The 23191-nt window shown below is 32.0% G+C and overlaps 4 protein-coding genes across 4 annotated transcripts; 1 reads left to right on the forward strand and 3 right to left on the reverse strand.

The window, feature by feature from the left end:
* Positions 1 to 3433: 3433 nt before the first annotated feature.
* LOC123908586 lies at positions 3434 to 5271 on the forward strand. The gene has a single exon (XM_045959260.1). The coding sequence runs from the start codon at positions 3821 to 3823 to the stop codon at positions 5081 to 5083; it is 1263 nt and encodes a 420-aa protein (XP_045815216.1). The 5' UTR covers positions 3434 to 3820; the 3' UTR covers positions 5084 to 5271.
* A 4871-nt stretch (positions 5272 to 10142) lies between these two features.
* On the reverse strand, positions 10143 to 12602 carry LOC123908557 (cysteine-rich receptor-like protein kinase 10). The gene is made up of 5 exons (XM_045959230.1): positions 12295 to 12602; positions 11950 to 12160; positions 11606 to 11842; positions 10605 to 10755; positions 10143 to 10470 (listed from the first exon to the last, which is right to left on the reverse strand). The coding sequence occupies exons 3-5, from the start codon at positions 11695 to 11697 to the stop codon at positions 10168 to 10170; spliced, it is 546 nt and encodes a 181-aa protein (XP_045815186.1). The 5' UTR covers positions 11698 to 11842; positions 11950 to 12160; positions 12295 to 12602; the 3' UTR covers positions 10143 to 10167.
* An 898-nt stretch (positions 12603 to 13500) lies between these two features.
* On the reverse strand, positions 13501 to 14220 carry LOC123908560 (cysteine-rich receptor-like protein kinase 10). Its single transcript, XM_045959232.1, has 2 exons — positions 14076 to 14220; positions 13501 to 13941 (listed from the first exon to the last, which is right to left on the reverse strand). The coding sequence occupies exons 1-2, from the start codon at positions 14217 to 14219 to the stop codon at positions 13654 to 13656; spliced, it is 432 nt and encodes a 143-aa protein (XP_045815188.1). The 5' UTR covers position 14220; the 3' UTR covers positions 13501 to 13653.
* Positions 14221 to 15321: 1101 nt separating this feature from the next.
* On the reverse strand, positions 15322 to 23191 carry LOC123908558 (putative receptor-like protein kinase At4g00960). The gene is made up of 7 exons (XM_045959231.1): positions 22338 to 23191; positions 17345 to 17488; positions 17109 to 17230; positions 16811 to 17021; positions 16458 to 16695; positions 16010 to 16160; positions 15322 to 15893 (listed from the first exon to the last, which is right to left on the reverse strand). The coding sequence occupies exons 1-7, from the start codon at positions 23095 to 23097 to the stop codon at positions 15549 to 15551; spliced, it is 1971 nt and encodes a 656-aa protein (XP_045815187.1). The 5' UTR covers positions 23098 to 23191; the 3' UTR covers positions 15322 to 15548.

The following is a 23191-nucleotide window of genomic DNA, read 5'->3' on the forward strand; positions in this document are numbered from 1 at the left end:
AACACTAGGAATGTATTTTTGTAATTAATGCATGATATTGGAATATGTTGCATTTTATACAATTTAATAAGGGTATATAAGAGATTATCTATTTAATAAAAAATAAATTTAAAGAGTGTTTTTTATAAAAATGACAAAAGAATTTCAAAAGTGTTCATTGTATATAAAATCGGATGAAGTATTATATAGAAGAAAAAAAAAAGGTATTGTTAACATGTGCATATAGGATACATGATAAAGTATTTTAATATAGAAATTTAACATTTAATGATACAAGATATTTAATGCTTAAAAAATTAAAATGCACAAATTCTAAAACATAATTTCTATTTTTACTATCTTAACATATTTCATAAAAAAAAAAAAAAAAAGTTGAGAAAAAGATTCTAGTGAGGACCGTTAGACGTAGGATGAATAGAAGAAGATATGAAAGCTGTGTTTGATGAAAATTGGGTCCACACATACAATCAATGTGAAGATAGCAACAAATAGGTGGTGTCGAATGTCGATGAACAATGAGAAGGCATTTGGATTTTGGATTTGCAAGAGCCAGATTATGGAATAATAATTATTATGAATGATAATGATTTTTAGGAAAGGGGGCGCCAGCTATGTGAGAGTTGGATCCTCCCGACATATGCGGTTGTGACCGATAGGGACAACATACGTGCACACTTTCAATCCAATAATATTAGATTAGATTAGATTAGTAGTACAATATACGACAAACTACTACTCCAATGACTCCTTTTTTAACACTACTGTACTAATTCGTGCGATCACTGCATCCAGCTCACACTCTTGCTTTTTATTTTTGGGTCATGGTAACTAGTGCCCCGAGCACTAGTTAAGAATATAAAAAAAGTAATTTTTGCATTGAAAGTTACACTTTTTATACTTTACAAGCATTGACTACACACGTTTTAATATAATTTTACTATAATTAGTATCTTTAACTAGTGTCCGGGGGCACTAGTTAGCATTTTCCTTTATTTTTTTGGTTTAATTAGACTTTTGGTCCCTTAAAGACATTTTAGATTTCACAATGGTCCCTTAAAGAAAAAAAGGTCCGGATTGGTCCCTTAAAGACACATCCGTTTCTCAATTGGTCCTTTCTGTCAATTTTTTACAAAAAACGTTAGTTTTAATTGACTGGATTGTGGATGCCATTAAGTATAAGTGGTCTACCAAAAACCTTATTAATTTTTAAAATTTTAACCATTGGAATTTTTGTTATATTTGGAATTAAAATTTAACGGAAAGGACCAATATGGCAAACATATATGTCTTTAAGGGACCAATCCGGGTATTTTTTTCTTTAAGGAACCAATCTGAGCCTTTTTTTCTTTAAGGGACCATTGTGAAACCTAAAATGTCTTTAAGGGACCAATAAACTAATTAAACCTATTTTTTTCTACTTCTCCATCTCCTAAACCCATGAGGCCCTCACGAGTATCATTTTTTTTAGTTGTGATAAAAAAATAAATATACTTTTTCTTTTTTTTTAGTTTAGAAGGTTGGTAATGAAAATCAAACTTAAAATTTAATATTATATAAATCTCTCATCAATAGATTAAATTTAGTGGCTTTAAATATACTTATCTCTTCTTATTTGGTAATAAAATATACTTATTTCTAAATGATAAAAAGATTTGATATAGTGTCTTAATTAGTCATATTTTACAGATGGATGTTTAGATTTTGGTGTGACTTAATAAATGATATGAATCACATCATAGAAAATTAACAATAAGATAAAAGGTTAAAAAAATTAAAAAACAATAAATTGAGATAAAAAAATTCAATTTTCTTTTTGTGTTAACTCGTCAATTCTAGAGGTAGGGTTTCATACTTATTTGGAGTTTGGATGTGGTATAAAAAAAATTTGACAAAAAATTATTTCACCAATTAATTTGAAGTTACATAATTTTGTACCAATTAAGCAAAATATGTTAGAGTTGCAGAAGTATTATATGACATTGTAGGGATGACTTATTGTAATGTACTCCCTCCGACCTTAATTATAAGTAAATTCTACTTTTTAGATTCATTTGAATATCAATGTATCTGGACTTACTTAAGGCTAATTACATTGATTTTCCAATTAATCTAAAAAATAGAATTTGCTTATAATTAAGGCCGGATGGAGTATAAAATTTAAAGTGATATCATCATTAGAAATGTTTTTTTTATGCACCATTCGAGATGTTCTAAGATGCAATGCGTATGACGAACCATTATATTTAATTATGTGACTTTTAATTTATCTATATTTTGATATTAATCATTTAGTTCTTAGATAAAAATTATGGTAATTTAGAGTTCGGTCATAATGTAAATAAAGTCTGACAAAAAATTGTTCATAAACCACTCAAACTCAATATCTTAATTTTGTGACTTATAATTTATCAACGATACAAATATAAAATGCATACGAGGTAACATTGAAAAAGAAAATAAGAATTATAAGAAAACAATAAATCGCTCAACTTACTACTATAAACGAATCATCCAAAATAGGGAAGTATCTACTACACAATTAAAATTTTAGATTCGAATCAATTATTACGATCACTATGCAATTTTTTTTATTATCCAACTTTTTATCTTATCTTAGACATCAAACAAACCTAATAATAGTTTAATAATTATACATTGATCTTACCAACAATGAATTGGTCCAAGTGGTAACGGTATTGGTCCCCTTAAACATGTGGTCAGATGTTCGATTTCTGGCTCATGCATATGGAGAAAATTTAGTTGGAAGGGGGAGAACTCACCTCATGTGACCCACAAATTTCTCGACAGAGATTAATCATCGCGAACGACGGTAAAAACTTCGTACCAATATCATGGTAAAAAAAAAAAACTCTACATTGATCTTGTAAAAAACAAAGTAACTATACACTAATACCGTAAAATTCTCATCCATCATCGTTTTTTTTTTACATAAATTATCCATCATCATCATCTAATAGAAAACTATCATCTCAATTTAAAAATACTATTGCACTTAAAGGTTCCGGTAATTCATAGTTCGGTCGCAATGTAAATAAAGTCCGACAAAAAATTATTTCCACCCAAAATTGAACTTGGGTACTCCGAATAATTCGTCGTAGAGAAAGTTCATAAACCATTTAAACTCAATATCTTAATTTGTGTGTATTATTTATTATCGTATTTTTTGAAATTTTAAAATTACACAATTTTTTTTGACACAAAATATTTTAAAATCTTATAAAATTTGTGTTAGAAATCACTTGAAATCATGCCTTAAGAATCCTAATTATAAAAAGTCTTACAAACAAATATTTTTCAAACAAATGTTTTAAAATCCTACAAAATTAATATAATCCTACAATTTTTTTAAAAAAATCTTTAAGACTTTTTTTATCAAAAAAATCTGAATCCAATACACCTGTTAGATGTGATCAAAATCAATATTCATTAAAAGATTTAATGGACAAAAAGAAGTAATGTAAACAAAAAAAGATAGCAAGAGTAATAGGAAAAGAAATAAAAAAAGATTGGTAGTATAATAATGTCCCCACCATGACAACGTATAAAAAAATTGAAAGAAAAATAATACATACCATTACAGCAAGAAACCAAATCATGAATCTCTCCTAAAACCAACTAAGTAACAGCCTGTCATCTTTCATCAGTTGTTTGTTTCCATACAAAGCAATCACACTTTCTTTCTCACTTTTGTCAAACAAACACACCATATATATAACTATTACTTCCTCTCTATCTCATTATTCATTCCATTTAACTAAGATTCAAACTTTCAATTCTCTCTCTCAAACCCACCCAATCAATGGATCCGTGCTCCTATGTACGGATACTCATCGGAAACCTTGCAATCAAATCACCAGCATCATCAAAACCATCATTCTCCGGCAAAGTTCATCCTTCAAGTTCAACTTGTTACTGTGAAATCAAGCTCAAAGGTGTTGATTCTCCACCTTGCCACGTCGCAACAGTTCCTCTAATATCAGAATTAGACTCACTTCCTCATTCTCTAGCTACTACCTTTGATTTCCCAAAATCACAAATCTCAAACTTCAAAAACCCTTTCATCAAAATCTCTGTTTTCAAAGCAACCACAAATCCTTCATGTGTTTTCAATTCTGCTAAATTATTGGGAATTATTTCAATACCACTTGATCTTGCTTCAGTAGAATCACGTCCTTGTTCTTTTCACAACGGTTGGGTCTCTCTCACTCGCAACAAAAATCAAAATCAAAATCAAAATCAAACTCAATTATTGCATTTAACTGTACGGGCTGAACCGGATCCGAGATTTGTTTTCCGGTTCGACAGTGAACCGGAGTGTAGTCCACAGGTTTTTCAAGTAAAAGGAGAAGTGAAACAACCGGTTTTCACTTGCAAATTCAGTTTCAGAGACAGAAACCCGGTTCAATTTCCTTCAACGAATGCAAATTTAGTAGCGGATCGAAAAGGATGGTCTATTACAATACACGATTTATCAGGTTCACCGGTTGCGTGTGCTTCAATGGTTACACCTTTTGTTCCCTCACCCGGTTCACAACGGGTCAGTAAATCAAACCCGGGAGCTTGGCTCATTATCCGACCCGATGGAGATGGTACATGGAAGCCATGGGGTCGTCTTGAAGCTTGGCGCGAACCTGGTAACTCAAACTCCGTCGGTTACCGTTTCGACGTTCTTCCGGCCACCACTGACCCGGTAACACTCGCCGGATGTACTATTAGTTCACAGCATGGAGGTAAATTCACTATTGATGTCACTTCAGGTGTTACTCCGGCAAGTACACCAAACGGAAGCCTGGATCTTAGCTCAGGGTCGGGTTCTCGAGCCGGGTCAGGATCCGGTTCGGATTTCTTCATTGAGAATCAGTTTTTGTACAGAGGTTTTGTGATGTCGGCGAGATTTGACGGTGAAAAAAAGTGCAGTAAACCGGAGGTGGAGGTTGGAGTGAAGCACGTGAATTGTGCGGAGGATGCTGCGGCATTCGTTGCTCTTGCAGCAGCCATGGATTTGAGCATGGATGCGTGCAAATTGTTCTCTGAGAAACTAAGAAAAGAGTTACGGCAATAGATTCGGGATTCTGTCGTTTTGCTTGCCTATTATTATTATTATTGTTGCTGACTGTAAATTTTGGCATCATTTTTTTTTACTGACCTTTATTAAGGTTTAATTTTGAGTTAACAATGTACAGCCACGGATTATTTGTCAGGATTAGTTTTTAAACATTTTTGTTATAAAATTATGAAATTTTGAATTTATATTTTCAGCTATTTTATTCTTTATTATTCTTGCTCTGAATTTATGATGATATGATATTGTAGTTTTTTTTTTTTAATTGATGCCTCCTCGTGTGCGTGTGTGAATAGATCTGAGATAGAGTATGAGAAGAATCCTATGTTTTGTTTTGTTTTGTTTTTAAAAGTGCATATGCATCTATTAGGCAGCTCAATTTAATATTTTCAATTGCAGTATGATTTAAGTGGACAGCAAGAAAGGAACATACTTGTTTTCAAAAAAAAAAGAGAAAGGAACATACTTATTTCTTAGAATATTTTTGTGCCATTTGAGCTATGTACAGCTGATTACAGTTGGATTTATTTATTTATTTATTTTTCAACGTGATTACAGTTGGATTTAGATGATGCTTGAACAACTAAATCAAATGTTATCTTAATGTGCACATTATTAAATTCATATTATGGATAACACATTAAGATTTTAAAATCTTATGCATCATGAACAACGTATATGCTATAGAGTCCCTCTTTTCCGCAGGAACAAAATGGTTTTCTTTTTTTGTTGAACAAAATTGTTATCTACTCAAGAGTTTTTTTAAAGACTCTTCTTCTTGCGAGAAATAAATATATAGAGTTGTTATGACACTTTGACAAAATACAGCCATGTACTTTTATCAAGAAAAGAAATAGAATACAACCGTCTATTAGTCACACCCTAACTAATAAAAATATGTTAAAATTGTTAGGTCAGATGTCACGATTGGAATTTGAATCTCAACTTCTTTATTTTTGTGTGTGAATTTGTAATGACTTTGTGATTTCATCTAGTAAAAAAATAAAAATAAGATCCAACCAATGTATTAGTACTGTGGGAATTAAACTACAATTAAAGTTGAATGCACACTTGCATGACTTCTAGAATTAATTTAGATGAAATAAATTTAGGCACCATTAAAATTAATTGTAGAGCATGTGGAAAACATATTTATCCACATAAATAAATTTTTATGTATTATTCATAAGTTTATCAAAATAGTTTATGAAAATACAATTTATAAAAATATAATTTTCGTCAGTGAGAATTTATGAATTAACATAAAAACTTATTTATTTGCATAAAGTATTTTTCATAAACTTAAAAATTAGTAAATCCAAACATACCCATAATATTTTATAGCCTATTAGGAATTGGGATAATAATATTTAGCTGGATTATTAGTTCGTATTTTTTTGGTAAGGGATTATTAGTTGGTATAGTTCTAATATATATTTTAATTTTATTAATTAGTTTCAAATTATTTTAGCAATTTTATAAGGGCATATAGTTCTTTTTTTGACGCAAGATTACCCACATGTGTATAATTTATTAATTTTTAATTTTAAACTTTTATATTTAAAATTATAGTTTATGTGCTTAATTATATAAATTATTTTCTAATCATATATTTTGTTTGTTTTAATCGAGCCTTTATCAAGGATGAAATTTTAACTAAAAGAGGCAGCACATGATAAACTTCGATATTAAGTTTTTTTTTTTTTTTATAATATTATAATATTATATTATATATGCTTACCATACTACTTGATAATAAAAATATATTATATATGCTGACTCATCAAAAATTAGGACTTATTTGGTGGGTAAGATAAGAGGCATGGTAATATTTTTTTTTTTATATAGTGACATGGTAAAATGTTTGTATCATATTTTTCTCAATCAAATATTTGATGACACATAACACATGTGTTCTTATCATGTGTGCGTCAAACACATCATCGGATAATGTCATATTTCTATCCAACTTCTTATATTATTTTTTGTCCAGTCATGTCTGTCTTATCGTGTCATCTCTATATATAAAGTCTTGTAATAAGACTCAATTAAACAATTTCACATATTATTTTTAAAAAGAAACACTATGAATTTTTCTCGTCTAGCTTTTCTTTTGTTGTTTTTCATTCTTGTTCTACCACACGTCAAAAGTGCTGATCGGGACAATGTTTCATTCGAGCAAAATTATGTTTCTCTTTGGGGGCAACAAAATATGCGACTTCTCGATCAAAATCGGGAAGTTCAACTCACGTTGGATCAAAACTCCGGTAAGACATGCATGGTTCATTATATATACGCAAATTTTATTTATTAGAAAAAGTTAAAATAGTGCAAAAACTCAAAGAATAAAATTTCTAAATTTCTTCACTTGAGTGTTAGCGACACCAAATTTGATAAATAATTTAATTTTCCTGTCTCTAATTTACATTGTTATTTTAACCTTTTCTAGTGATTTTAAGGCAATAAAATTATTTAACAAAAAAATTATAACAATTGTTTTAATCTTAGGTTCTGGTTTTCAATCCATGCAAAGCTTTGGTTCCGGATGGTTTAGCATGAGAATTAAGTTACCTCCAAAGGATTCAACGGCAGTCATCACAACCTTTTATGTACTTTGTCTAATATATCAATATTATTGTGATTTTATTCTTGCACGTATATACATATCGAATTTATTTTAACTCATATATTAGTTTACACTTTAAACTTAAATAATTTTATTATTGATTCTCAATTTCTATTTGTTGCAGTTGATTTCTGATACCGGGCCTACTCGAGATGAAATTGACTTTGAATTTTTAGGTGGCAATCTTAATCAACCTCCTATATTGCACACAAACATTTATATTAATGGGCAAGGTGGTAGGGAGCAACAATTTCATTTTTGGTTCGATCCCACGGCAGATTTTCATGATTACACACTTCTTTTAAACGAAAAACACATAGTGTATGTAACAATATTATCATTATTCTTCTCTCTTTTTTCTTGCCTTATATTATTTTATGTTCCTCTAGAATTATATTTTTAATCTTTTTTTGTAAGGATTTGAAAAAACTTAAAGTTTCACATTAGGATGATATATAATAGACTCAAATAGAATTTATAAACCTCACGTCATTAATTTGACATTTTAACTTAATATTCTCCTTCAAATATGTTAGATTAAACCATATTTTTGAAAAGATTTTGATTGAAAAAGGAATTTAAATTTTATTTATAAAATATTAGGTATGTTTGGATTGAATGTTTTAGAGAGTTGGAGAGGGCTTACTTTTCTCTTTTAAATTATATGGACACTATAATATATTTTTTAAAATTAAGTGCAATTGAAATATTTATACAATTATTAGCCTTTAAAACCCCTACCAATTAATCAGACTATTTTAGATATAATGAATTTTCAAGAAATAGTTTCGTTTATTTTTTACTATATTCAAAAAATAGTTGAGATGACCTTTTGAAATCAAATTGAAGATCCTTAATAATTGTATGTACATTTTTATATGAAAATAATTGAAGATCTTAGTTTGCAAATCTAAATATTAGTTTGTTATATGAAATGTTTCAGATTTTTTGTGGATGGCACGCCTATAAGAGTGTTCAAGAATAGCAAAGATAAAGGAGGAAGTTATCGAACACAAGCAATGAAGGTTTATGCAACAATATGGACTCATCCATGGGGCTCTGGCGGAGTTCCAATTAACTGGAATGATGCACCCTTTGAAGCTCACTATAGATCATTTGGCATCAATGCTTGCCAAGCACAAAGCACTAATCTTCAACCATGTGATTCCTCTATGTATTGGTGGAATGCTCAAAAGTTTTGGGAGTTAAACCCTCTTCAAAAACAAGCCTACAACAACATCCGAAACAGCAGCTATTTTATTTATGATTATTGTACTAAACAACCACTGAGTCCTGAGTATCAAGTTGAGTGTCAAGGTTTATCTATAGACTAACTCAATAGTATTTCATTAGGATTTAAAATTTGTTTATGTTTAGAATAGTTTATGATTTGTTTTTTATTTAGAGAAATAATTTAAGAATATATTTTATATTAATTAAAGTATTTTACTATTTTATTTCATGATATAACTCTATAATTTGTTTCAGGATTTTACTTAATTGACTTTCTAAGTATTTATGCTCAATTTATAGTATTTTACTATTTTATTTATGTTCAATAATTTCGTTAGAATTTGAATCTTTTAACCTTTAGTTCAAACTAGTTGAGTGGAATAAGTACCAAGCTCATTGTAGCCAAGCAGAGTTACCAAAATCAACACAGCGTTTGCTATACACAACAATTCAATGGGCTGAGAATGTGTATGCGAAATTGAAATTTATAAGCTAAAGATTTTAGAGGTAACTTCAACTGTGAAATTTACAAAAATGTATCTAATGGCCTAATTGTTGAGTCATTTGTGTGAATTGATGGTGTGTGATTGTGGCATCTTAATTGCATCTCTCAAATTTCGGATAAGAAGAGAATGATAAGTATATCATCTTATGCCAAAGTTTTAAAATCTTGGATAAATGTAACAGCTTGCACATCATCTAATTTGAACTCAGAAATCGAATCCGACTCTTTTATACCAATTTGACATAACACTTGAATCTCTATTTTGTGAAAGTGATGAAAGATATTAAAAGGATTGTAAGATTTCGAGAAAAGGGAATGGGAATGATAAATGTACATTTTTTATTTCAATTGCGGCACTTGTTAAATTAAAGACACATCACATGTATTTGCACATTGATCAAACTAGCTCGATTGTAACTAACTCATTATGAAAATTTAAAACTAACTTTCTATTGCAATTAACAGTTTAACTACTTTACTACTTTTAACTAACTAATTGAAATAATCACAATAGGTACGTAGTTGGTTCGAGACAATTTGAATATGTGATAATAACATTGAGAAGAACAGAAGATTTACAAACCAGTAAGCCACAATCAGAGCGTCGTCTAGCGGAGTTAAAAACAAATGATTGTGGCAACTTTTAATTTATTTCCTTGATAGTAGATATTGTCTAACACTGAAGAAATTTGAACTTATAATGTTAAACTCTTACTACCACTATCGAGGAAAAGTAAGACTCATTGTCATATCATCGACCGAGGAATTAACCCTCGGTATCATGCTTGGATCTGTTCCATTAGCCATGAATCTTGCAGGCTCTTGAGGCAATGGTAACTCCACTGATGCACTACTCAGATACGAGACAACTCTTTCTATTGTTAGTCTATCATCTGGATTTTGTTGCACACATAACAAACCAATTTGAATGCATTTTATTACTTCACTGTAACAAAATGACTTTTCTACAATATTAGAGTCCAATACTTGTAGCTCTTTTTTATCCCTCCAATTTTTCCAGGCCTACAACACATTATCACATTAGACATGTTCTATTCTCTTTATTTACTACTTTTGTTTCAACTTCGTGGTATAATATAGATGATCAAATATGTATCAAAATGGAAAATTAACTACATTTAATTTAGCATACTCACATAACTTAAGAGGTCATTGAAATCTAGTGAACCAAGACTCCGTGCATTCCGCTTTGAACTAATTATCTCTAAAATTATGACTCCAAAGCTAAACACATCGGATTTTTCTGAATAGTGTCCATGCATTACATATTCGAGAGACATATAACCACTATAAAAAATAGTCAAACATTTTAAATTTACAAAGTGAAAATTAGACAGATATAATCAAACGGGGTGCAAAACATAATATAATTCATTGAATCACAAAAGTAGTGCAAATTTTTTTAAATGTCCATACTATCTCCTACACATGTTTATTGTATAGGTTCTTGTGTATGAGAATGAATTCTTACATAAATAAATCATTCTTCTCTAAGAACTCGATTCTACCATTTGATAATACCAGTGTGGTTCAAGTTGTGACTCATTGAAAGGAAATTTATTACAAACCAAAATTAAGTTCAAGTGTCAGAATTTTTAAATCTTAATCTTATGAAACTTAAAAATTCAAATTAGTTATTGCTGAAGGAGATGCTTTTAGAGAGTCAAATAAAAAAAACTATATGGACTATATAACTACAAAATATAGTTTTATCTAACATGCATAAGTGAAATAAGTCTTATACTATTAAAAAAAAAAAAGATAAATCTTTTACGATGTACATGTTTGTTTTTGTCATTGAATCAAAATGTCGTATCGCATCTCATTTGATTTAACAGGGAGACTTGTTGACCCGATAAAGAAAATAAACTTATACATGACTTATCTCACTTATGCACCATACACTTGGCCACAAAATATGGGTAATTTAAGGTGTATAAGTAAAACAATGTTGTATCATGCGTAAGTTTATTTTCTATCATTAGATCAATAAATCTTACTATATTTCACTTGATCCAATTGTGGAACTTACGGTTCAACACCTACCTCTTTCTGCACCATATAAGTAGCCATAAAATGTAACATACAAAGAAATGACAATAATAGAGTATACAAATTTACAAATACAAATACTTACTAAGTTCCGACAATCCTCTCTGTATTTCCTTGATGTTGATTTATATCAATCATTTTTGCGATTCCAAAGTCAGATATCTTTGGATTCATCATCTCATCTAACAATATATTGCTATAGGTTTGAGATCACGATGTATGACTTTAAGTCTTGATTGGTCATGTAAGTAATGAATTCCTCGGGCAATTCCGCGTATGATTCTATATCTTTCTTGCCAACTCAAAACTCTCGTATGACGATCTACAATTTTAGCATATAAGCCACTCATCATGAGTATACATACAAACATAAATAAGTTGACTTATAATTAACATGAATGTGAAGCTCCAATGAAAAGTGAAACTTACCAAATAAGAAGTAATCTAGACTTTTATTAGCTACATATTCATACACAAGCATTTTCTCTTGATCTTCAGAGCAAAATCCATACAAGGTTACCAAATTTCTATGTTGCAGTTTTGCTATTAGCACGATCTCATTTTTGAATTGTATCGTGCCTTGTCCTGAATCTTTTGAAAGTTTTTTTACGGCTATTTTTCGTCCATCTAGCAAATCCCTCTGAAAATCAGAACAACCAATTTGTAATAATCATTTTTTTTTTAAACTCAAATTGATTATAATCATTATATTAAAGAGAATGAAAAATGTTAAACAGTGCTCCTCACACTAATTAAACATATTAATATAGAAACCTCTTCTTAGAATTCGTGTGCATTCAATTCCTAATAGAAATGGAGCAAAGCCGCTCTCTGTTTCCAACATCACTTTACTTTTTACTAATTTCTTTAGCGGCGGGAGAAACCGATGATAGCGGCGGGAGAAACGAAAGAAGAAGTCATCCACAATGGTGTTGGGTGCAGAAGTGTTTGTGCAGTTAGAAGCCATGTAAGTTGGTGTTGCTTTTGTTGTTATGATTATGAACATGCTCAGAATCATGAACACACATATAGAAAGTAGAACGCAGTTGTATTTTGGAGCAGTAGTCATTTTTTGAATTTGATCTTTGTGTTGTGAATGTGTGCGTGGACTGGAGAGGAAGGCAATTCAAATACTACTTTTTTACAAATTAAGCTTTTCACAATAGAGAAAAAGCAAAGTCTCTACACCAAGACGAACCAAAATTGCTATTAAAAACAAACAAACAAATCACTCCCCTATGGTAAAAGACAACAACAAATCATTCTCTAAACCAATTCATAAATTTATAAAAACAACTTTCAAAAATATGGTTGCCCTCTCACTTTTGAAGCATTCAATATTAGTTACCAAACTTTGTAATTGAACCACTTTATTGAAGCATTCAATATTAGTTACCAAACTTTGTAATTGAACCACTTTATTTTTTTCACGATTACTTCTCCATGACATCAAGTGGTTTCAGCCCCTCCCGATCGCAATTGCGAGGGATCGAACCATGATCCTCCCTACAAAGTTTAACGTCAATCATCACTGAAATAACTAATGATTGATTCAAGTTTTGGGATGGCCAATTTTTCCAAGCCTACGACACTTTATCACATTAGACATGTTCTGCTCTCTTTATATATGTATACTTCTGTATATTAGGTATTCGGTCATGGGTCTTCAGAACAAGTATACAAATGAGTTAGACACCACACATTAACCAAAAACCTTAAGGTATTGGGTTTATGGGTCTTCTCACTTATAAAGTGTTCATTAGGTTCATTGAATAACTGATATATTCGATCTAAAATAGATAAGATGCATTATTTATTTACTAAACTTTAAACGTGAATGTTTTGTGAAAGTGATGAAAGATATTTAAATAATTGTATGACTTGGAGAAAAAGGAATGATGAGAAATCAAAATTTTATTGCAACTGTACGTACTTGTTGAATAATACACACATCACACATATTTATACATTTTGATCAAACCAGCTGAATTGTTACTGAATAAGTTATTTTGCTTGGAGTAAAAGCCATTCCTTTTCAAATGGAGATAGTTGTCTAACACCGAGGGAATTTGAACTCCATCATTTGAGATTATAGTGTTAAATTTTTACCATTGAGTTAACATCTCATGGATACTATCGAGGAGAAAAACGACTCATGGTCATATCATTGATTGAGGATCCCGCCGTAGTATTATTATTGTTACGCGTGAAACCTGCAGGCTCTTGAGGCAATGGTAACTCCGATGGAACACTGCTCAGATATGAAACAACTCTTTCCATTGTTGGTCTATCATCTAGATTTTGTTGCACACATAATAAACCAATTTGAATGCATTTAACCACTTCACTATAAGAAAATGAATTTTCTATATCAAAGTCCAATACTTCTACCACTTTTTCATCCATCCAATTTTTCCAAGCCTGCAACATTTGATCACATTATACATGTTCTGCTATCTTTTTATATACTTATGTTTCATTTTTGCAGGTATAATAGAGATGATGAAATATGCATCAAAAGGGAAAATCAATTATATTAAGTTTAGCATACTCACATAATTTAAGAGGTCAGCAAAATCCGGTGAATCAAAACTAGGGGCATTCCGTTTTGCACTAATTATCTCTATAATTATAACTCCAAAGCTAAACATATCTGATTTTTCTGAATAATGTCCATGCATTGCATATTCAGAAGACATATAGCCACTGTAAAAAATAAATAGTCCAGCATTTTAAATTTTCAAAGCGAAAATTGGATAGATATAATCAAACTTTTGAGGTGGTTCAAAACATATATGATCCATTGAATCACAAAAATTGGATAGATATAATCAAACTTTTGAGGTGGTTCAAATCACGAATTCAAATATACTCCTAGTAGTAGTGAATATAAAAAAATGTATTAAAAAAAAGAAGTAAATATAAGAAAAGGTTAAATATGTTTTTGGTCCCTATAGTTTCCCAAAATTTTCATTTTAATAGCTGAAATTTTTTTTCAAATTTTTTAGTCCCTAAATTTTTTTCTGTCAATGTTTTTATATTTTTTATTTCGTGCACCAAACATTTTGCTTACGGCGTTTCTACAGCTGAAGAGGAGAGGAGGGTGAAGCTTTGACAGGACAGTATGGGAAAACTTCTTATTTCTTCTCAAAATAGTTGTTGTTGATGGGAAAGCTTTTATAGCTCTGATGAAATATTCGTGTTGACCAATGTTTTCATTACAAAGCTTGGACTAAACTTCTGATTCTAGAAATTCCTACACTTAGGTTCTTAGTTTTAAAAAAATAGATTCTAGAAAAGCTATTTCATTTTGCACCTCTAGAAAAAATAGATTCTAGAGAAACTACGGCATTTAACAATGTCAAACACAACGGCTTTCAACCATGTTGTTCCCGATTTTGGTATAGAGACAACATCACAACTGGTTTAATATCAGCGTCCTCAATTGCAATAAGGTAATTTTAGTATGCAACAACACATTTCACTACTTAAAAATTAATCTGCCAGATAATAAAAAGAATATTAAGCAATAAAATGTTAGTTACCAAGCAGAGTAGTGGAGGGATTCGAAAGTACTTAACATATTTTATTTATCTGAATTCTCTTTATCTTATATTATCTATTTTTGTATCAAAACCTTTTCAAAACTAGAGCGAATGCAATTTACTTTAATTGTTTAATTCCTGATCTAAACTAGTCGTTTTGGCACGATTCATGTGGAGACGAATTCATTCAATTGAAAATTTATTACTGACGTCAAACTGATGCACTTGTCAGACCGTAGTCAACTACCAACATAAGTTGATACCATATAAGAATCTAATCAATTGTTATGTTGCAATTTGATTTACAAGAGATATACATTACAACAAGTAATCCGAGATCAAGACTACATACATTTTCTAACCATATATGTTAAAGAATAAAGACAAATAATTGCTACAAAGATTGGTAACATGAAGGGAATTTGAACTCCGTAGGTTACAATATTAGTAAAATTTTACCATTAATTTAACAGCTCATGGACACTATCGAGAAAAATAATGACTCATGGTCATATCATTGATTGAGGATCCCGTAGTATTACTATTACTATTACTATTGTTATGTTGATCTGATTTATCCCTTGGTATCATGCTTGGATTTGTTCCATTACCCATGAAACCTGCAGGCTCTTGAGGCAATGGTAATTCCACTGAAACACTACTCAAATATGAAACAACTCTTTCCATTGTTGGTCTATCATCTGGATTTTGTTGGACACATAATAAACCAATTTGAATACATTTAATGACTTCACTGTAAGAAAACGATTTTTCTATATCAGAGTCCAATACTTCTAGCGGTTTTTCATCCCTCCAATTTTTCCAAGCCTGCAACACTTTACCACATTAGACATGTTTTGTTTCATTTTTGTTGTATAATAGAGATGATGAAGTATGCACCGAAAGGGGAAATTAGCTATATTAAGTTAGTTTAGCATACTCACATAACTCAAGAGGTCATCAAAAACCGGCGAACCAATACTAAGTGCATTCCGCTTTGCACTAATTATCTCTATAAGTATGACTCCAAAGCTAAACACATCTGATTTTTCTGAATAATGTCCATGCATTGCATATTCGGAAGACATATAACCACTGTAAAAAAAAAAAATCCACTTTTTTAAATTTATAGAGTGAAAATTGGACAGATATATTAAAAATTCTGAAATTGTGCAAAACTATATGTTTTACTGAATCACAAAAGTCCAACAATTTTTAAATGTCAATACTATATTACATTGTTTTTTATGCTTGTGTGTGAGAATCAATTCTTACATGAGTCTATGTTGAAGATGCTTTTAGAGAGTTAAATGAAAAACTACAGGGATTATATACCTACAAAATGTAACATGCAAAGAAATAAAAAGAAGTAACAAGTTTACAAATACTTACTAAGTTCCAGCAATCCTTTTAGTATTTCCTTGATGTTGATCTATATCAATAATTTTTGCCATACCAAAATCAGATATTTTTGGATTCATCATCTCATCTAACAATATATTGCTAGGTTTGAGATCACGGTGTATAACTTTAAGTCTTGATTGTTCATGTAAGTAATAAATTCCTCGTGCAATTCCACCTATGATTTTATATCTTTCATCCCAACTCAAAACTCTTCCTTTATTAGGATCTACAAATTTAGCATATAAGCCACTCAGTGTGCATAAAAACATCAATAAGTTGCAACATTCAAACATGAATGTTTAACTTCAATGAAAAATGAATCACAAGTGAAAGTATCTTACCGAATAAGAAGTAATCAAGACTTTTATTAGGCACATATTCATAAACAAGCATTTTTTCTTGTTCTTCCGAGCAAAATCCATATAAGGTTACCAAATTTCTATGTTGTAGTTTGGCTATTAACACAATCTCATTTTTAAATTCTATGGTGCCTTGTCCTGAGCTTTTTGAAAGTTTTTTTACAGCTATGTGTCGCCCATCTAGTAAAACCCCCTGCAAATATAAACATTAATTATGTATTGAGAAAAAGTACATTTTTTTAACAAAAAAAAAGGTATATTTATTGGACTTGGTATTTACCTTGTAAACTTGTCCAAATCCTCCGCTTCCAATCTTATTTTGAAATGAGAACTGGTTAGTGGCTGCTTCAAGAGTAGCCAAATTGAATTGCAATGACTCCAATGTTGGAATTTCATCCCCAACTGAACCAATATAGCAACAATATTCAAATTAAACACGTCAAATGTTGCCACTAATTTAATTTCTACCATACAAATACAGGGCAAAATGAAATTGAACATTAATTTTATACATACAATTTTCCATCAAATTAGGCATTAGTCTCTTTTTCATCTTGGACCTTCTCTTGAAATAGTAGCAACCTAAGAATAGGATAATTAAGAAAACAACGGGTACAACAATCACGACCGCAATTGTACCGGGTCCAAGTTTGCCATCCCCTGTACCCAAATGGAAAATGATGGTCAAAGTATATTAATTCAGTTAGTCAACGTTGGAGAGGATAAAAGACAAGTACATTACATCAGAACTAAAAAAATTCATTTTTATTTCAAATTCATTGATTAGGTGTTTAAATTTTTGCTAGGAAGTAACTTGTTCTCAATTAATCTTGTTAAGTTGTTAATTGGCTACATTAGTTACCTCATGATCATCATTATATATTTTTTTTTTATTTTTAAAAAATAGTTTGTGTAATTCCATGTAGACACCAAATAAGATAAAAGTAAAACTATCACAAGGAGGATTAGAATTTAGAACTCACAACCCGGATTTAAATTAGTGCAATCGGAAATATGTGAGTGTACTGCGCCGGTCATATATATGTACCATTTGATTAAAATATGATGATCTAGATTTTTAGCTTAAATTTTATATTTAAAAATAGTTAAAATTTGATCTTAAAATTTAAACCGTCTGAAATTGATCAATCAATTTAGATATTTTGACTGTATGTGATGTGAGTGCACAAAATCTAATTCCCTTACAACACTATACACTAGCAAGTACTGCACATAATAGTACAAGACAGAATAAGATAGTACATGACAAGACGAAACTATATATTAAGAGAGATAAAACGATAATATTTTATATATTCGAATATAAAATGAATATTTTCGTCTTTTTTTTTTTATAGTTGTCATGTGGTTGTATGAGGGACAAAATTTTATGTTTTTGTCTTATTCCTTGTTACTTATGTTGTCCAGTCCCATAATCTCTTAATCAAATAGGATAGAACAATAGTTGTCAAGTCTAGTCACCAGAGGAATACATAAGCTACCGGTACATCAACTAATACGCTTTACAAATCTTCTAAAATCAATAATCCTATCATATTCCCTTTTGATTGGCTTTAACTAATACGCTTTCTCAACATATTCATATCTAAAATAGGTGTTTATTAATTAGAAAAATAATAATTTACCTGAAGATGCAGATGTTGAAGATAAATTGAAAAAAGGGTAGAGTTGGTATCTAACATTACAAGACGGAAGCAAAGCTCTCGCACCCTGTTTTCCATTAGGAAGAGTTCCAATTGCATTTCTCAAACACGTCTCACACTCACTTTTCGTTAACTCATTCGTGCACTGCACCAATCCATACAACTTCATCGACTCTGTCACCGCAGTTTCTCCGGCAGCAAACTTCTTCGACTGCAAACTCGTCGAGGCTTCCGTTGCCAAATCATTCAGCAATCCATGCAGCGATCGGTTTAATCTTTCCAAGTCAACGCCGGAGGAAATATTTCCGTCATCGAAGTTGGCTCTAGGAACGATCTTATCGATGGCGAAATACCTGTTTGTGTAACGGAGGAAGCACTCATCGTACCAAATCAGAGCCTCTGTTTGGTTTGTGTTAGATAATAAAATAATAGTTTATGTTATTGGGCCTGTTAGTTTAGAGTCCATTAGGTAGTAACCTTTTTGTAATGTTAAGCAATGCAATGATATTATAATATTGAAACCCTAGCCGTCTCTTTCTCTTTTCCTTTTTGTGTATCTCTGATTCTAACATGGTATCTAGAGCAAGGTTCGATCCACCATGAACCGTTCGTCGTTGCTTCCGCTGCTTGTGTTCTCAATAGTTTGAGAATATTGTGATTATTTTGGTTTAATTTCAAGTGTTGGTCTTTTGAATATGTTTGTTTTTATGTTGTCGTTGATTTGTTCTTTGAAGCTTGGTGTCTCTGAATCGGTGTGGTTGTGCTTTGATCTTGTGCCTATGTGCTTTGTTTCGTCGCCGTCGGTTTGCATCTCACACAATTGTTTCTCTCAAGATGAATTATTTGAATGTTACAACTCTGTGCACTTGTGGCCGCATATGATTTGGTGTTGGCATATGGAGATAGTGGAGAAAGTATTTCAAGTTCAATTTGTGTTGGGTTTTGACTTTGAGTTATATCGGTTGTTACTGTGTAACATGGATGAATATAAGATGGATTGCAATATGTACGGTACTGATTGAACACAAGGAAGCTTGTCTTTTTTGACAATTTTGGTTTCTAATTTGTCTGATTGATTGCATTGCACTTCTCTCTATTGCACTTCTCCCTATTGCACTTCTGATTGTATTGCACTTCTCCCTATTGCACTTCTTCTATTGCACTTCTTCTGATTGCATTGCACTTTTCTCCCTATTGCACTTCTCCCTATTGCACTTCTGATTGCATTGCACTTCTCTCTCTATTGCACTTCTCTTCTGATTGCATTGCACTTCTCCCTCTATTGTATTTTTCTTCTGATTGATTGCACTTCTTCCCGGCTTCTTCCGATTGCACTCCTCTTATTGCACTTCACTTTTGATTGATTGCATTGCACTTCTCCCTATTGCACTTCTTCTGATTGCATTGCACTTCTCCCCCTATTGCACTTCTAATTGTATTGCACTTCTCCCCATATTGCACTTCTTTTCTGATTGTATTGCACTTCTCCCCCTATTGCACTTCTTTTCTCCCTATTGCACTTCTTTTCTGATTGTATTGCACTTCTCCCCCAATTGCACTTCTCTCTGATTGCATTGCACTTCTCCCTATTGCACTTCTTTTCTGATTGTATTGCACTTCTCCCTATTGCACTTCCCCCTATTGATTCTTCTGTTTGGATGCACTTCTGGCTGCTCTTCTCTTTGATGGTTTCTCTGTTGACTGTGAATTGATGCTCTCCGTTGGTAGTCATCTTAATTAGTTTGATTTATTTTTGAGGTTAATTTGTAACAAGCTTGAAGCTTAGTAAGCTTCAGCTTGAGGGGTGATGTTAGAAGTTTATTTTATTTTATTTGGTAGTTTATTTTATTTTCGTATTTTGTTTGACAAACTCATAATGCTTCTTGTTGATGCATCATGAGTTTGAGAGTAGGTGTTAGATAATAAAATAATAGTTTATGTTATTGGGCCTGTTAGTTTAGAGTCCATTAGGTTTTATTATATATTCTCTAGTAACCTTTTTGTAATGTTAAGCAATGCAATGATATTATAATATTGAAACCCTAGCCGTCTCTTTCTCTTTTCCTTTTTGTGTATCTCTGATTCTAACAGTTTGGACATCGAATTCTTATCTCTTTGACTGCAGCGGTGAGACACTGATCGCAGACTGTGGTGGTGACGTCCCCGCGGCAGAGGTAGATTCCGCTGACGGCGTTGTCGGTGTTGAAACCGGTGATGGAGTGAAAGTAACCGCTGGATTGGGAGATATTATTGGAGAAATAATAGAAGAGGATGTTGAGATTGGTTTGGAAAGTGGTGTTGGGTGCATAAGTGGTTGTGTTTGTGCAATGATTTGTTGTGTAAGTTGGTGTTGCTTTTGTTGCCGTGAAAAAGTTCAGAATCATACACAGACATATGGAGAGGGGTTTATGTTTTGCAGCAGACATTTTTTGAATTTGATTTTTGTGTGTTATGACCTGTGTGTGAGGTGGAAGACAACAAACAAAAGAAATCAAAAAACCATACTACTCGTCTTTAAAAAAGATAAGTCATAGTCAAACAAATAACAAAGTCAATCTGTACCGACTTAAAAAATTTGTATTATGCCCGTGAGGAGTTTCCAGCGAAATTGCATGTAATATGCATGGGTCGCAGTTGGAAATTCAATACTCTATTTATTTATATTAAAATGTGAAATTCTAATCACTAAATTTTTGAAGAAAAAAAAAGTATTTATTCCTACGCTAAGTTTGTATTCCCTCAGCCAGCTCCAGTTTAGAGATTTCGTCAACGAGGTCATGCTCTTTGAGATAGCGGCGACTGTAAATCCCTTAGCTTTTGAGGGATTCAGAGAGGTCTACGAACCAACCTATGTTTCGGACCTCTCTCTTGAATGTGAGCTTATAATGAATTTGTCATTTGTCTATGTAAAAAAAAAAAAGTATTTAGATTATTTTTTGAACAAACAAAAATGAATTTTATTAGTCAAATTAGTCTATCTAAATTGGCACCAGAGATAATCAAATCCGAGACTTTAAGGATGAACACACTCTCAGGTTCCCAAGCCAATACCACTAGACCAACCCAAACGAGTTGAATTTTATTAATAATAACAACGAGTACTGATTAGAACTAGGTGTGTCAAAAACGGTCATGTAAACTGAATAAAACGGTCATGTAACAAAAACGGATCAACCGAGAATATACAAAACCAAGTTCTAATCAAGCTCCACAAGGGTGCGAATACCGGACAAGAGAGAAACAAATGATGAATGCGCACGGTATAACCACCACCCGGGTCGTGCCTCCACACTTACTGATCTGCGACGTTAGGGTGCAAAACAATGTTAGAAAGTAAACTCCTTCACTCCCCGAACATCTCCCCACGCCCACAACTTACGGCGCCACAACCACGCCGCCCCCACCTACTTCCCACCTTGTATTTAGTATTTGAAATTTAAATTTGTTTTGATATAAATTAAGCTTAATTTTTGTTAATCTTCTATAGTTCTTGGGAAAGGTGTTTATAATCCAAATTTTAGTCGAAATGTAAGTAAAGTCTGACCAATAATTATTTTCAACAGGAATCGAACTCGGATTCTTCCGAACGATTCATTTTGAGGAGTTCATTAACCACGTGAGCTCAATATCTTAGTTAAAAATTCCACATTAAGGTGAATAAGTGGATTGTTCAGCGTTTAAACCTCACTTCCTACATGTATAATTCGATGTTAAGGAGACATGTTATCAAATATTCTAAAATCAATGATCCTATCATATTCACATGGTTGGCTTTATTAATTAATAGGGCTTTCTGAACATTTTCATATCTAAAATGGGTGTTTATTAGAAAAATAAGAATTTACCTGAAGATGAAGATGTTGAAGATAAAGTGAAAAAAGGGTAAAGCTGGTATCTAACATTACAAGACGGAAGCAAAGCTCTTGCGCCCTGTTTTCCACTAGGAAGAGTTCCAACTGCATTTCTCAAACACGTCTCACACTCACTTTTCGTTAAGTCATTCGTGCACTGCACCAATCCATACAACTTCATCGACTCCGTCACCGCAGTTTCTCCGGCGGAGAACTTCTTCGACTGCAAACTCGCCGCAGCTTCCGTTGCCAAATCATTCAGTAATCCATTCAGCGATCGGTTGAATCTTCCCAAGTCAACGCCGGAGGAAATATTTCCGTCATCGAAGTTCGCTCTAGGAACGATCTTATCGATGGCGAAATATCTATTTGTGTAACGGAGGAAGCACTCATCGTACCAAATCAGAGCCTCTGTTTGATTCGGACATCGAATTCTTATCTCTTTGACAGCAGCGGCGAGACACTGATCGCAAACTGTGGTGGTGACGTCGCCGCGACAGAGGTAGAGTCCTCCGACGGCATTATCGCTGTTGAAACCGGTGATGGAGAGAAAGTAACCGTTGGATTGGGAGATATTGTTGGAGAAATAATAGAAGAGGATGTTGAGATTGGTTTGGAAAGTGGTGTTGGGTGCATAAGTTGTTGTGTTTGTGCAATGAGTTGTTGTGTAAGTTGGTGTTGCTTTTGTTGCCGTGAAAAAGTTCAGAATCATACCCAGACATATGGAAAGGAGTTTATGTTTTGCAGCAGACATTTGTTGAATTTGATTTTTGTGTTATGACCTGTGTGAGGAGGAAGACAAACAAAAGAAGTCATAATACAATACTATAAAAGGAAAAGTCTTAGTC

Source organism: Trifolium pratense, linkage group LG2 (genome assembly GCF_020283565.1).
Source record: "Trifolium pratense cultivar HEN17-A07 linkage group LG2, ARS_RC_1.1, whole genome shotgun sequence".
NCBI lineage: Eukaryota > Viridiplantae > Streptophyta > Magnoliopsida > Fabales > Fabaceae > Trifolium > Trifolium pratense.